The sequence below is a fragment of the Octopus bimaculoides genome, chromosome 29, assembly GCF_046866305.1.
Source record: "Octopus bimaculoides isolate indiv1 chromosome 29, ASM4686630v1, whole genome shotgun sequence".
NCBI lineage: Eukaryota > Metazoa > Mollusca > Cephalopoda > Octopoda > Octopodidae > Octopus > Octopus bimaculoides.
Window position 1 is genome coordinate 8,999,429 of NC_142956.1, and position 13,315 is coordinate 9,012,743.

The window sequence follows — 13,315 nt, forward strand, 5'->3', positions numbered from 1 at the left end:
AAGACACCTGTTTCCGTCTCACAATAACCTTTCATCACCTGACACAAGGTCACCGCCTCCAATGCCCCCTCCCCTCTCAAAAGACTTTTTGTTTATCTGTCTCACTAGGTACTTGCTGGCCCTGTTACTGCAGATGCCACTTAAAAAGCATTTAGGCCACACTGTAAAGTGGTTAGTGTTTGGAATGGATGAAAGGCAAAGCTGACATTGGCATGCATTTGAATTCAGGAGTTGAAGAGTCAGAAGACACACCATTGGATATATTTTCTGGTGCAGTAACAATTCTGCCAACTGACAACCTCAAATTCATAATGATAATAATCCTTTCCACTAAAGGCACAAGGCCTGAAATTTGGTGGGCGGGGGGTAATAAATCACATCAATCTCAGTACTCGACTGGTACTCAATTTATCAACCCTGAAAGGTTGAAAGGCAAAGTCAACCTTCACAGATTTTGAACTCAGAACATGAAACCACACGAATTGCCATTAAGCATTTTGCCTGGATGCTAAACATTCTGCTAGTTCAACACCGTAATAATATAGTTCTATAGTCCACCATAGAAAGTCTGATTCAATACATTCTATATGACCCATGCCAAATCAGACAGTTGGAGCCTGGTGCAGCTCACCCCTTTGGTAGCTCTGGTCAAATCCAACCAAACCATTCCTGTATGAAAAACAGATGTTAAATGATGATGATGATGATATTGTAACAAAAATAATAATCAAAAATGTGAAATCTGAAAATACTTTTGTTTTCAACTTGAATAGGTTGGCGATGTGAAAAAGAATACAAAATTGTTCCAATGGGTAAGTGGAGTAACAAACCTTTTTCTCATCTTAAACTATGGAAAAGCAGGTGATGATGAAAATTCGATACTGAAACCTTTCATATGGGAAACCAGTCAATAATAGTGATTCATATATTTATTGCAGGAAAAGTTGTGCTCGGAACAAGTATCACGCTTCTTGTTGACAAGATGCCCTATATAGAAAGGCCTGTTGTCTGGAGAAATCGGGTCCGTAATGTTGAGTGCAATATCTCATACTGTGAGTATGACAAATATGTAGTTAGGCAGAGTGAGAGGACTTCTACTCTCTACATCGTGAATATAACCAGAGAAGATTTGTTTTGGAGATTTCATGACAACAGTTCCTGTAATGCAACTGGTACTTTGGTGACAGAAGGTAAGGAAATGACTTCTGTTATTAATAATAATAATAATTCTTTATAATTCATGCACAAAGTCATCGGTTTCAGGTGGAGGAGGTTCCTTGATTATGTCAATTTGAGTCTATTTGGCTGGTACTTTGTATCATGAGCCTCAAAAGGATTAAAGGCAAAGCTGACATTGGGATGCATTTGAATTCAGGAGTTGAATTGTCAGAAGAAACACCATTGAATATATTTTCTGGTGCTGTAACAATTCTGCCAGCTCACAACCTCAAATTCATAATAATAATGATTATAATTATTTTTATTTCAAATTTTTCCACAAGGGCAGCTTGGGGGAAGTAGGGATGAGTCAATTACATCAACCCCAGTGTTCAACTGGTACTTATTTTATTGACCCTGAAAGGATTAAAGGCAAAGTCAACCTCAGCAGAATTTGAACTCGGAACGTAGCGACAGATGAAATGCTAGTAAGCACCTTGTCCAGCGTGCTAACAATTCTACTAGCCCACCACCTTAATAATAATAATAACAATAATAATAATGATATGTGGAAATTATTGACTGGAATACTCGCAGAGTCAATGTACAAACATCTAGGGAAAAAAATGGAGTCCTGCCATGTGAGCAGAAGGGTTGCAAGCGTAAGTGCAGAAGTACCAAGGATCAACTCCTGGTAGATAAAACTGTACTCAGAGGCTGCAAGAGAAGGAAAAGTAACTTAGCCATGTCATGAATTGACTATCGTAAGGCGTACGATATGATCCCACATTCTTGGATTATGGAGTGTATTTGGAATTTCATCGAATGTTTAGCGATTGCTTGGAGGATGGACCTGATAGCATACAGAAGAAGTTTAGGGACAGTAGAAATCAGGAGGAGCATCTTTCAAGGGGACTGTCTGTCCCCACTGATCTATTTGTACTGTGCTTGATATCACCAAGACTGATTCTGAGGAAAGCAAAAGCTAGATATGTATTCAAGAGCTGCCAACAAAAAGTCAACCATTTGTTATTCATGGATGACCTCAAACTTTATGATAAGGATGAAGCCCAAGTCAGTTCACTCGTTGATACGGTGTATACTTTCAGTGCTGATATCAGAATGGAGTTCAGACTGAGAAAGTGTGATGTGTAGTCTTGAAGAGAGGCAAAATCAAATGTATGGATGGTTATCGATACCGTCGGGAGAGGTTATGAAGCAGATAGAAGAGACGGGCTATAAGTACCTGGGGATTTGGGAAATGGATAAATTGATGGAGAAAGAAATGACAGAAAAATTTCAGAAAACAAAGACGTTGCTAACTAGATATGGGACACTCCACCCAAAATGTGACACAGATAGACTATATGTACCAAGAAAAAGAGGGGGAAGAGGACTTATTGGATGTGAACACAGCATTAGAGCAGAAGAAAACAACGTAGCATGATATGTAAAAAAATACCTTCCCGCCATCACTCCCAAGTACTCAATCTCAGGGCTTCCACCATCAATGCTGGCACAATGAAAGGAAGGAATGGGGAGATTATTGAAATGTTAGAGCAACACCATGTTGATGTGTGTGGTGTGCAAGAAGATGGAGAGGAACCTCAGCTAGATTCTTCACAGATAAGAGACAGAGATTCAAATTCCTCTAGGTTGGCAGGAGGGATGGGGTGGGTGGTGTAGGCATACTGTTAGCAGAAAAGTGGGTAGATAAGGGAATTGAGGTAGTCAGAGTATTTGATAGGGTAATTAAGATGAGACTTATGATAGGTAAATTAACAGTTACAGTTATCTCTGCCTATGCTCCTTGATCTGAGCTGACTGATGAGCAGAAGGACCAATCCTATGGGTTCCTTTTGCAGACTACCTCAATGGCAAATGATAGAGACTGGATATATATCCAGGTTTTTGCCACTCACTTCTCACTCTCCCTCCCCACTCTCTAATCATGCTTCTTTGCCAATATCCTTCCACTTATATTATGACCTTTGAACCTCACAGGTATGCTCTCGCACTTGCCACCATCTATATCTCTCTCTTCCTTTACTCAGTCATCCTATTTATATTTTGATTCCCATCCCTTGTGTGCATCCCTAGCACTTTGCTACCATCTCTATCCTGTTGTCTCCTACTCTCTCTCTCTTTCTCTGTCTCTCTCTCTCTGTCTCCTTCTACTGCTCTTCCCTCAGGTTGGGTAACCATGTATCTCCTTTGCAGCAGCATTTCTGTTTCTCTCTTCATTCCTGATCTCCCTCTCTCTCTCTCTCTCTCTTTCATTATTCCTAGCCGAGTAACCTTGTACCTCCTCTACAGCAAGACACCTGTTTCCGTCTCACAATAACCTTTCATCACCTGACACAAGGTCACCGCCTCCAATGCCCCCTCCCCTCTCAAAAGACTTTTTGTTTATCTGTCTCACTAGGTACTTGCTGGCCCTGTTACTGCAGATGCCACTTAAAATGCATTCAGTCCACACTGTAAAGTGGTTAGTGTTTGGAATGGATGAAAGCAAAGCTGACATTGGCATGCATTTGAATTCAGGAGTTGAAGAGTCAGAAGACACACCATTGAATATATTTTCTGGTGCAGTAACAATTCTGCCAACTGACAACCTCAAATTCATAATGATAATAATCCTTTCCACTAAAGGCACAAGGCCTGAAATTTGGTGGGCGGGGGGTAATAAATCACATCAATCTCAGTACTCGACTGGTACTCAATTTATCAACCCTGAAAGGTTGAAAGGCAAAGTCAACCTTCACAGATTTTGAACTCAGAACATGAAACCACACGAATTGCCATTAAGCATTTTGCCTGGATGCTAAACATTCTGCTAGTTCAACACCGTAATAATATAGTTCTATAGTCCACCATAGAAAGTCTGATTCAATACATTCTATATGACCCATGCCAAATCAGACAGTTGGAGCCTGGTGCAGCTCCCCCCTTTGGTAGCTCTGGTCAAATCCAACCAAACCATTCCTGTATGAAAAACAGATGTTAAATGATGATGATGATGATATTGTAACAAAAATAATAATCAAAAATGTGAAATCTGAAAATACTTTTGTTTTCAACTTGAATAGGTTGGCGATGTGAAAAAGAATACAAAATTGTTCCGATGGGTAAGTGGAGTAACAAACCTTTTTCTCATCTTAAACTATGGAAAAGCAGGTGATGATGAAAATTCGATACTGAAACCTTTCATATGGGAAACCAGTCAATAATAGTGATTCATATATTTATTGCAGGAAAAGTTGTGCTCGGAACAAGTATCACGCTTCTTGTTGACAAGATGCCCTATATAGAAAGGCCTGTTGTCTGGAGAAATCGGGTCCGTAATGTTGAGTGCAATATCTCATACTGTGAGTATGACAAATATGTAGTTAGGCAGAGTGAGAGGACTTCTACTCTCTACATCGTGAATATAACCAGAGAAGATTTGTTTTGGAGATTTCATGACAACAGTTCCTGTAATGCAACTGGTACTTTGGTGACAGAAGGTAAGGAAATGACTTCTGTTATTAATAATAATAATAATTCTTTATAATTCATGCACAAAGTCATCGGTTTCAGGTGGAGGAGGTTCCTTGATTATGTCAATTTGAGTCTATTTGGCTGGTACTTTGTATCATGAGCCTCAAAAGGATTAAAGGCAAAGCTGACATTGGGATGCATTTGAATTCAGGAGTTGAATTGTCAGAAGAAACACCATTGAATATATTTTCTGGTGCTGTAACAATTCTGCCAGCTCACAACCTCAAATTCATAATAATAATGATTATAATTATTTTTATTTCAAATTTTTCCACAAGGGCAGCTTGGGGGAAGTAGGGATGAGTCAATTACATCAACCCCAGTGTTCAACTGGTACTTATTTTATTGACCCTGAAAGGATTAAAGGCAAAGTCAACCTCAGCAGAATTTGAACTCGGAACGTAGCGACAGATGAAATGCTAGTAAGCACCTTGTCCAGCGTGCTAACAATTCTACTAGCCCACCACCTTAATAATAATAATAACAATAATAATAATGATATGTGGAAATTATTGACTGGAATACTCGCAGAGTCAATGTACAAACATCTAGGGAAAAAAATGGAGTCCTGCCATGTGAGCAGAAGGGTTGCAAGCGTAAGTGCAGAAGTACCAAGGATCAACTCCTGGTAGATAAAACTGTACTCAGAGGCTGCAAGAGAAGGAAAAGTAACTTAGCCATGTCATGAATCGACTATCGTAAGGCGTACGATATGATCCCACATTCTTGGATTATGGAGTGTATTTGGAATTTCATCGAATGTTTAGCGATTGCTTGGAGGATGGACCTGATAGCATACAGAAGAAGTTTAGGGACAGTAGAAATCAGGAGGAGCATCTTTCAAGGGGACTGTCTGTCCCCACTGATCTATTTGTACTGTGCTTGATATCACCAAGACTGATTCTGAGGAAAGCAAAAGCTAGATATGTATTCAAGAGCTGCCAACAAAAAGTCAACCATTTGTTATTCATGGATGACCTCAAACTTTATGATAAGGATGAAGCCCAAGTCAGTTCACTCGTTGATACGGTGTATACTTTCAGTGCTGATATCAGAATGGAGTTCAGACTGAGAAAGTGTGATGTGTAGTCTTGAAGAGAGGCAAAATCAAATGTATGGATGGTTATCGATACCGTCGGGAGAGGTTATGAAGCAGATAGAAGAGACGGGCTATAAGTACCTGGGGATTTGGGAAATGGATAAATTGATGGAGAAAGAAATGACAGAAAAATTTCAGAAAACAAAGACGTTGCTAACTAGATATGGGACACTCCACCCAAAATGTGACACAGATAGACTATATGTACCAAGAAAAAGAGGGGGAAGAGGACTTATTGGATGTGAACTCAGCATTAGAGCAGAAGAAAACAACGTAGCATGATATGTAAAAAAATACCTTCCCGCCATCACTCCCAAGTACTCAATCTCAGGGCTTCCACCATCAATGCTGGCACAATGAAAGGAAGGAATGGGGAGATTATTGAAATGTTAGAGCAACACCATGTTGATGTGTGTGGTGTGCAAGAAGATGGAGAGGAACCTCAGCTAGATTCTTCACAGATAAGAGACAGAGATTCAAATTCCTCTAGGTTGGCAGGAGGGATGGGGTGGGTGGTGTAGGCATACTGTTAGCAGAAAAGTGGGTAGATAAGGGAACTGAGGTAGTCAGAGTATTTGATAGGGTAATTAAGATGAGACTTATGATAGGTAAATTAACAGTTACAGTTATCTCTGCCTATGCTCCTTGATCTGAGCTGACTGATGAGCAGAAGGACCAATCCTATGGGTTCCTTTTGCAGACTACCTCAATGGCAAATGATAGAGACTGGATATATATCCAGGTTTTTGCCACTCACTTCTCACTCTCCCTCCCCACTCTCTAATCATGCTTCTTTGCCAATATCCTTCCACTTATATTATGACCTTTGAACCTCACAGGTATGCTCTCGCACTTGCCACCATCTATATCTCTCTCTTCCTTTACTCAGTCATCCTATTTATATTTTGATTCCCATCCCTTGTGTGCATCCCTAGCACTTTGCTACCATCTCTATCCTGTTGTCTCCTACTCTCTCTCTCTTTCTCTGTCTCTCTCTCTCTGTCTCCTTCTACTGCTCTTCCCTCAGGTTGGGTAACCATGTATCTCCTTTGCAGCAGCATTTCTGTTTCTCTCTTCATTCCTGATCTCCCTCTCTCTCTCTCTCTCTCTTTCATTATTCCTAGCCGAGTAACCTTGTACCTCCTCTACAGCAAGACACCTGTTTCCGTCTCACAATAACCTTTCATCACCTGACACAAGGTCACCGCCTCCAATGCCCCCTCCCCTCTCAAAAGACTTTTTGTTTATCTGTCTCACTAGGTACTTGCTGGCCCTGTTACTGCAGATGCCACTTAAAATGCATTCAGTCCACACTGTAAAGTGGTTAGTGTTTGGAATGGATGAAAGCAAAGCTGACATTGGCATGCATTTGAATTCAGGAGTTGAAGAGTCAGAAGACACACCATTGAATATATTTTCTGGTGCAGTAACAATTCTGCCAACTGACAACCTCAAATTCATAATGATAATAATCCTTTCCACTAAAGGCACAAGGCCTGAAATTTGGTGGGCGGGGGGTAATAAATCACATCAATCTCAGTACTCGACTGGTACTCAATTTATCAACCCTGAAAGGTTGAAAGGCAAAGTCAACCTTCACAGATTTTGAACTCAGAACATGAAACCACACGAATTGCCATTAAGCATTTTGCCTGGATGCTAAACATTCTGCTAGTTCAACACCGTAATAATATAGTTCTATAGTCCACCATAGAAAGTCTGATTCAATACATTCTATATGACCCATGCCAAATCAGACAGTTGGAGCCTGGTGCAGCTCCCCCCTTTGGTAGCTCTGGTCAAATCCAACCAAACCATTCCTGTATGAAAAACAGATGTTAAATGATGATGATGATGATATTGTAACAAAAATAATAATCAAAAATGTGAAATCTGAAAATACTTTTGTTTTCAACTTGAATAGGTTGGCGATGTGAAAAAGAATACAAAATTGTTCCGATGGGTAAGTGGAGTAACAAACCTTTTTCTCATCTTAAACTATGGAAAAGCAGGTGATGATGAAAATTCGATACTGAAACCTTTCATATGGGAAACCAGTCAATAATAGTGATTCATATATTTATTGCAGGAAAAGTTGTGCTCGGAACAAGTATCACGCTTCTTGTTGACAAGATGCCCTATATAGAAAGGCCTGTTGTCTGGAGAAATCGGGTCCGTAATGTTGAGTGCAATATCTCATACTGTGAGTATGACAAATATGTAGTTAGGCAGAGTGAGAGGACTTCTACTCTCTACATCGTGAATATAACCAGAGAAGATTTGTTTTGGAGATTTCATGACAACAGTTCCTGTAATGCAACTGGTACTTTGGTGACAGAAGGTAAGGAAATGACTTCTGTTATTAATAATAATAATAATTCTTTATAATTCATGCACAAAGTCATCGGTTTCAGGTGGAGGAGGTTCCTTGATTATGTCAATTTGAGTCTATTTGGCTGGTACTTTGTATCATGAGCCTCAAAAGGATTAAAGGCAAAGCTGACATTGGGATGCATTTGAATTCAGGAGTTGAATTGTCAGAAGAAACACCATTGAATATATTTTCTGGTGCTGTAACAATTCTGCCAGCTCACAACCTCAAATTCATAATAATAATGATTATAATTATTTTTATTTCAAATTTTTCCACAAGGGCAGCTTGGGGGAAGTAGGGATGAGTCAATTACATCAACCCCAGTGTTCAACTGGTACTTATTTTATTGACCCTGAAAGGATTAAAGGCAAAGTCAACCTCAGCAGAATTTGAACTCGGAACGTAGCGACAGATGAAATGCTAGTAAGCACCTTGTCCAGCGTGCTAACAATTCTACTAGCCCACCACCTTAATAATAATAATAACAATAATAATAATGATATGTGGAAATTATTGACTGGAATACTCGCAGAGTCAATGTACAAACATCTAGGGAAAAAAATGGAGTCCTGCCATGTGAGCAGAAGGGTTGCAAGCGTAAGTGCAGAAGTACCAAGGATCAACTCCTGGTAGATAAAACTGTACTCAGAGGCTGCAAGAGAAGGAAAAGTAACTTAGCCATGTCATGAATCGACTATCGTAAGGCGTACGATATGATCCCACATTCTTGGATTATGGAGTGTATTTGGAATTTCATCGAATGTTTAGCGATTGCTTGGAGGATGGACCTGATAGCATACAGAAGAAGTTTAGGGACAGTAGAAATCAGGAGGAGCATCTTTCAAGGGGACTGTCTGTCCCCACTGATCTATTTGTACTGTGCTTGATATCACCAAGACTGATTCTGAGGAAAGCAAAAGCTAGATATGTATTCAAGAGCTGCCAACAAAAAGTCAACCATTTGTTATTCATGGATGACCTCAAACTTTATGATAAGGATGAAGCCCAAGTCAGTTCACTCGTTGATACGGTGTATACTTTCAGTGCTGATATCAGAATGGAGTTCAGACTGAGAAAGTGTGATGTGTAGTCTTGAAGAGAGGCAAAATCAAATGTATGGATGGTTATCGATACCGTCGGGAGAGGTTATGAAGCAGATAGAAGAGACGGGCTATAAGTACCTGGGGATTTGGGAAATGGATAAATTGATGGAGAAAGAAATGACAGAAAAATTTCAGAAAACAAAGACGTTGCTAACTAGATATGGGACACTCCACCCAAAATGTGACACAGATAGACTATATGTACCAAGAAAAAGAGGGGGAAGAGGACTTATTGGATGTGAACTCAGCATTAGAGCAGAAGAAAACAACGTAGCATGATATGTAAAAAAATACCTTCCCGCCATCACTCCCAAGTACTCAATCTCAGGGCTTCCACCATCAATGCTGGCACAATGAAAGGAAGGAATGGGGAGATTATTGAAATGTTAGAGCAACACCATGTTGATGTGTGTGGTGTGCAAGAAGATGGAGAGGAACCTCAGCTAGATTCTTCACAGATAAGAGACAGAGATTCAAATTCCTCTAGGTTGGCAGGAGGGATGGGGTGGGTGGTGTAGGCATACTGTTAGCAGAAAAGTGGGTAGATAAGGGAACTGAGGTAGTCAGAGTATTTGATAGGGTAATTAAGATGAGACTTATGATAGGTAAATTAACAGTTACAGTTATCTCTGCCTATGCTCCTTGATCTGAGCTGACTGATGAGCAGAAGGACCAATCCTATGGGTTCCTTTTGCAGACTACCTCAATGGCAAATGATAGAGACTGGATATATATCCAGGTTTTTGCCACTCACTTCTCACTCTCCCTCCCCACTCTCTAATCATGCTTCTTTGCCAATATCCTTCCACTTATATTATGACCTTTGAACCTCACAGGTATGCTCTCGCACTTGCCACCATCTATATCTCTCTCTTCCTTTACTCAGTCATCCTATTTATATTTTGATTCCCATCCCTTGTGTGCATCCCTAGCACTTTGCTACCATCTCTATCCTGTTGTCTCCTACTCTCTCTCTCTTTCTCTGTCTCTCTCTCTCTGTCTCCTTCTACTGCTCTTCCCTCAGGTTGGGTAACCATGTATCTCCTTTGCAGCAGCATTTCTGTTTCTCTCTTCATTCCTGATCTCCCTCTCTCTCTCTCTCTCTCTTTCATTATTCCTAGCCGAGTAACCTTGTACCTCCTCTACAGCAAGACACCTGTTTCCGTCTCACAAAAACAACTGGAAACATTGCTATAGGCAGGGCATGGATTTACCAAAAACATTAACATGGAATTATGCTTAGAAAAATGTGCCAAAGCAACCATGAAAAGAGGAAAAGTAGTTAAGAGTAACAATAACACACTAAATAAAGAAAATGAAATTAGAGAATTAGACTAAAGCCAGACATACAAATACTTAGGAGCCAATAAACTAGATATACTACAACACACACAAATGGAAGAGAAGATGAAGAAGGAATACTATAGATGAGTTAGATTAATACTGAAAACAGAGCTTAATGCAAAAAATAAAACGTAATAGGTATCAATAGTTTGGCTGTCCCAGTTATAAGTTACAATTACAATATTCTTAAGTGGGCACTAAATGAATTAACAAAACTAGACAAAAAATAAGAAAAATAATGATAGAATTTAGAATACACCACCCGAAATCTGATATAGTCAGGTTATCTATGCAATGAATTAAAGGTGATAGAGGCCTTATACAACTAGAAAACTACTATAACAAGCACAGGATTATAGAAATATCTCACACAGAACCAAAGAAAATTGATGCAAATAGCCACTAAACATGAGCAAAACATGAAACTGTTTTCTGTGTTTAAAGAAGCCGAAAATTACAGGAAAGAAATCATAGTACTTGACAACTAAGAAGAAAAAAATAACAAACAACAAAAGCTATAAAGCAACTGAAATCTAAACGAAAACTGGAACAACAAAATACCATGATAAAATGATGGCAAGAAAAGGCCTTACATGGCAAATACTGGGATATGCTAGACTGAAAAGAAATAGACAAAGTAAAATCCCAACAATGGATTTAAATTGAGACTGAACGATTTTTAATCATGACCCACCAGAAACACATAATGAAGAAAAAAAAAACAATAACCAACTGCAGAATATGTGGTGATCGGAAGAAACAATAAATCTTATTGTCTCTGGCTGCCCAATCCTGGCTAAGAAGGTCTATATCTACAGACATGATAGAGTTGGGACCTGTATACACTGGAATCTATGTCAACACTATGGAATAAGCATATCCCTGAAACTGACAAAGCAACCATACCCCGGGATATGTCAATACACACATATAGAGAAGTCAAGGTTAATAGACTGGATATAGTTGTGAGAGGTCATCGAAGAAAGAAATGCCTTCTAATCAATGTATATGAATCCCAACAGATGACAATGTATTCCGAAAAGAAATGGACAAACTCTCAAAATACAAAGATCTGGAAATAGAAGTTACCTGAATGTGGAGCCTAAACACAGAAACAATCCCTATAATAATAGGTTCATTAGGTATGATTAAAACACAGACAAATACATAACCAAAACACCAGGCCTTACATATATATATATATATATATATATATATATATATATATATATATATATATATATAAAGAAAAGGATAAAGAGACCAATGGCAAAGTTAGAATTATATTTTATGGATAAAGTCTTACAGTTGTTTCAGGGAAAATCCAATGTATCCCTTCATCGGAGACGGTAATAGTAGAAGAATGGATTATTACATCTATAAGAGGAGATTTGTAGTAAGAAGTGAGAGCGATGCGCAGAAAAAAGAACAAAGAAGAAACAGTACTTGGAGTGTAGCTCCATTCCAGCAGTAAACATTCATGTAAAGAATCCTTGTGGGTATTTTCTGGAGATAATTGTAGTAGCAAAGGTGGATATGTATCATATTGTGTCTGGAGTACTCTGTGCTTTGTTTTTTCAAAGGATAGCCTGAATCAAGTGAGAGATGTGTGTAGGATTAAGAGGTCAAGCCTTAAGACAGGAAGGAAGGGGGAAGAAGTAATTCAAGTGAGAAATATGGCTGATAGTAGTCAGCTGTTGTATGGTCAGTTATTCTGACAAGAAGGAAAGAAGAAGGAGAGGGAGCAAAAGGAAGAATGTGGGGGTGGAAGCATAAGTTTAGTAAAGAAATGTAGAGAGAAGGAATGTGGGGAGGTAATGTGGAGAGGTATTTATATTGTGTATAGTGTCAGGCTATGAAGGAACCTGTAAGTGGTGAGGGTGTATGTGGCTTTCTAAGAACAGTATTAAAGGAAAATAAGAGAATAGAGTTAGTAGTGATATATTCTAAAAATAGAGTTAAACCTATTCTTTACTAGCATAACCCCACTAGAAATCAACATAATACTTAATGCATGCAAAACACTTATATCCTTTGAAAACAAACTCTGGTACCAAGCTAACCAACATAATAATAACTCTAACAACTTATTCGATATAACCATGGGATCATCTGATTCCGCTCAGGCCACTGATTTAGTTGGATTATGTATACTTCATTAACTGCGCTCACATTTCCCTAATATCCACGGAGGTCTATATAGGGACGATGCCTTATTACTTACCAAGGCCATTAATAAATCTTCTCTGGAAAGGACTAGAAAGGATCTACACAAATTCTTCTCTAATCTGAATCTATCCATCACATTTGAAAACGCATATAAAATGGCTAACTTTCTAGACGTTACTCTAAACCTGTCAAACTCATAATATTCCCCCTATCATAAACCTAACCAATACCTGAAATACCTCAACGTTCACTCTAATCATCACAGATCTACTTTCGATAACATAGTCATGGGTATTTCAACCCGCATATCTGATCTATCCTCTTCCGAAGAAATCTTCAACAATCAAGCTCTCGCTGCTAATGGTTTCTCCCAACAAATAAAATACATCCATAACACACAACTTAAACAATTTATATCCCAAATCACATCCCAAAGACATACCAATAATCATAACCGCAACCAACCACCTACATTTTCCAACAGACCCCACAAACACACTTATAACACTAGGGCTAAATCTAGGATAA

The 13,315-nt window shown here is 38.9% G+C and overlaps 2 protein-coding genes across 4 annotated transcripts in view; one reads left to right on the forward strand and one right to left on the reverse strand.

Annotated features, from left to right (window-relative positions):
* The window catches only part of LOC106872841 (DNA-directed RNA polymerase III subunit RPC8), a 74,330-nt gene that overhangs the window by 53,291 nt on the left and 7,724 nt on the right, over window positions 1-13,315 (reverse strand). The window lies entirely within an intron of this gene.
* The window catches only part of LOC106872842 (uncharacterized), a 44,516-nt gene that overhangs the window by 29,114 nt on the left and 2,087 nt on the right, over window positions 1-13,315 (forward strand). For all 3 annotated transcript variants that reach the window (XM_089345367.1, XM_089345365.1, XM_089345366.1), the window contains exons 5-10: window positions 774-812; window positions 939-1,190; window positions 4,248-4,286; window positions 4,413-4,664; window positions 7,722-7,760; window positions 7,887-8,138. In XM_089345367.1, coding sequence (XP_089201493.1) covers window positions 774-812; window positions 939-1,190; window positions 4,248-4,286; window positions 4,413-4,664; window positions 7,722-7,760; window positions 7,887-8,138 — 873 coding nt within the window. The remainder of the gene's footprint in view (window positions 1-773; window positions 813-938; window positions 1,191-4,247; window positions 4,287-4,412; window positions 4,665-7,721; window positions 7,761-7,886; window positions 8,139-13,315) is intronic.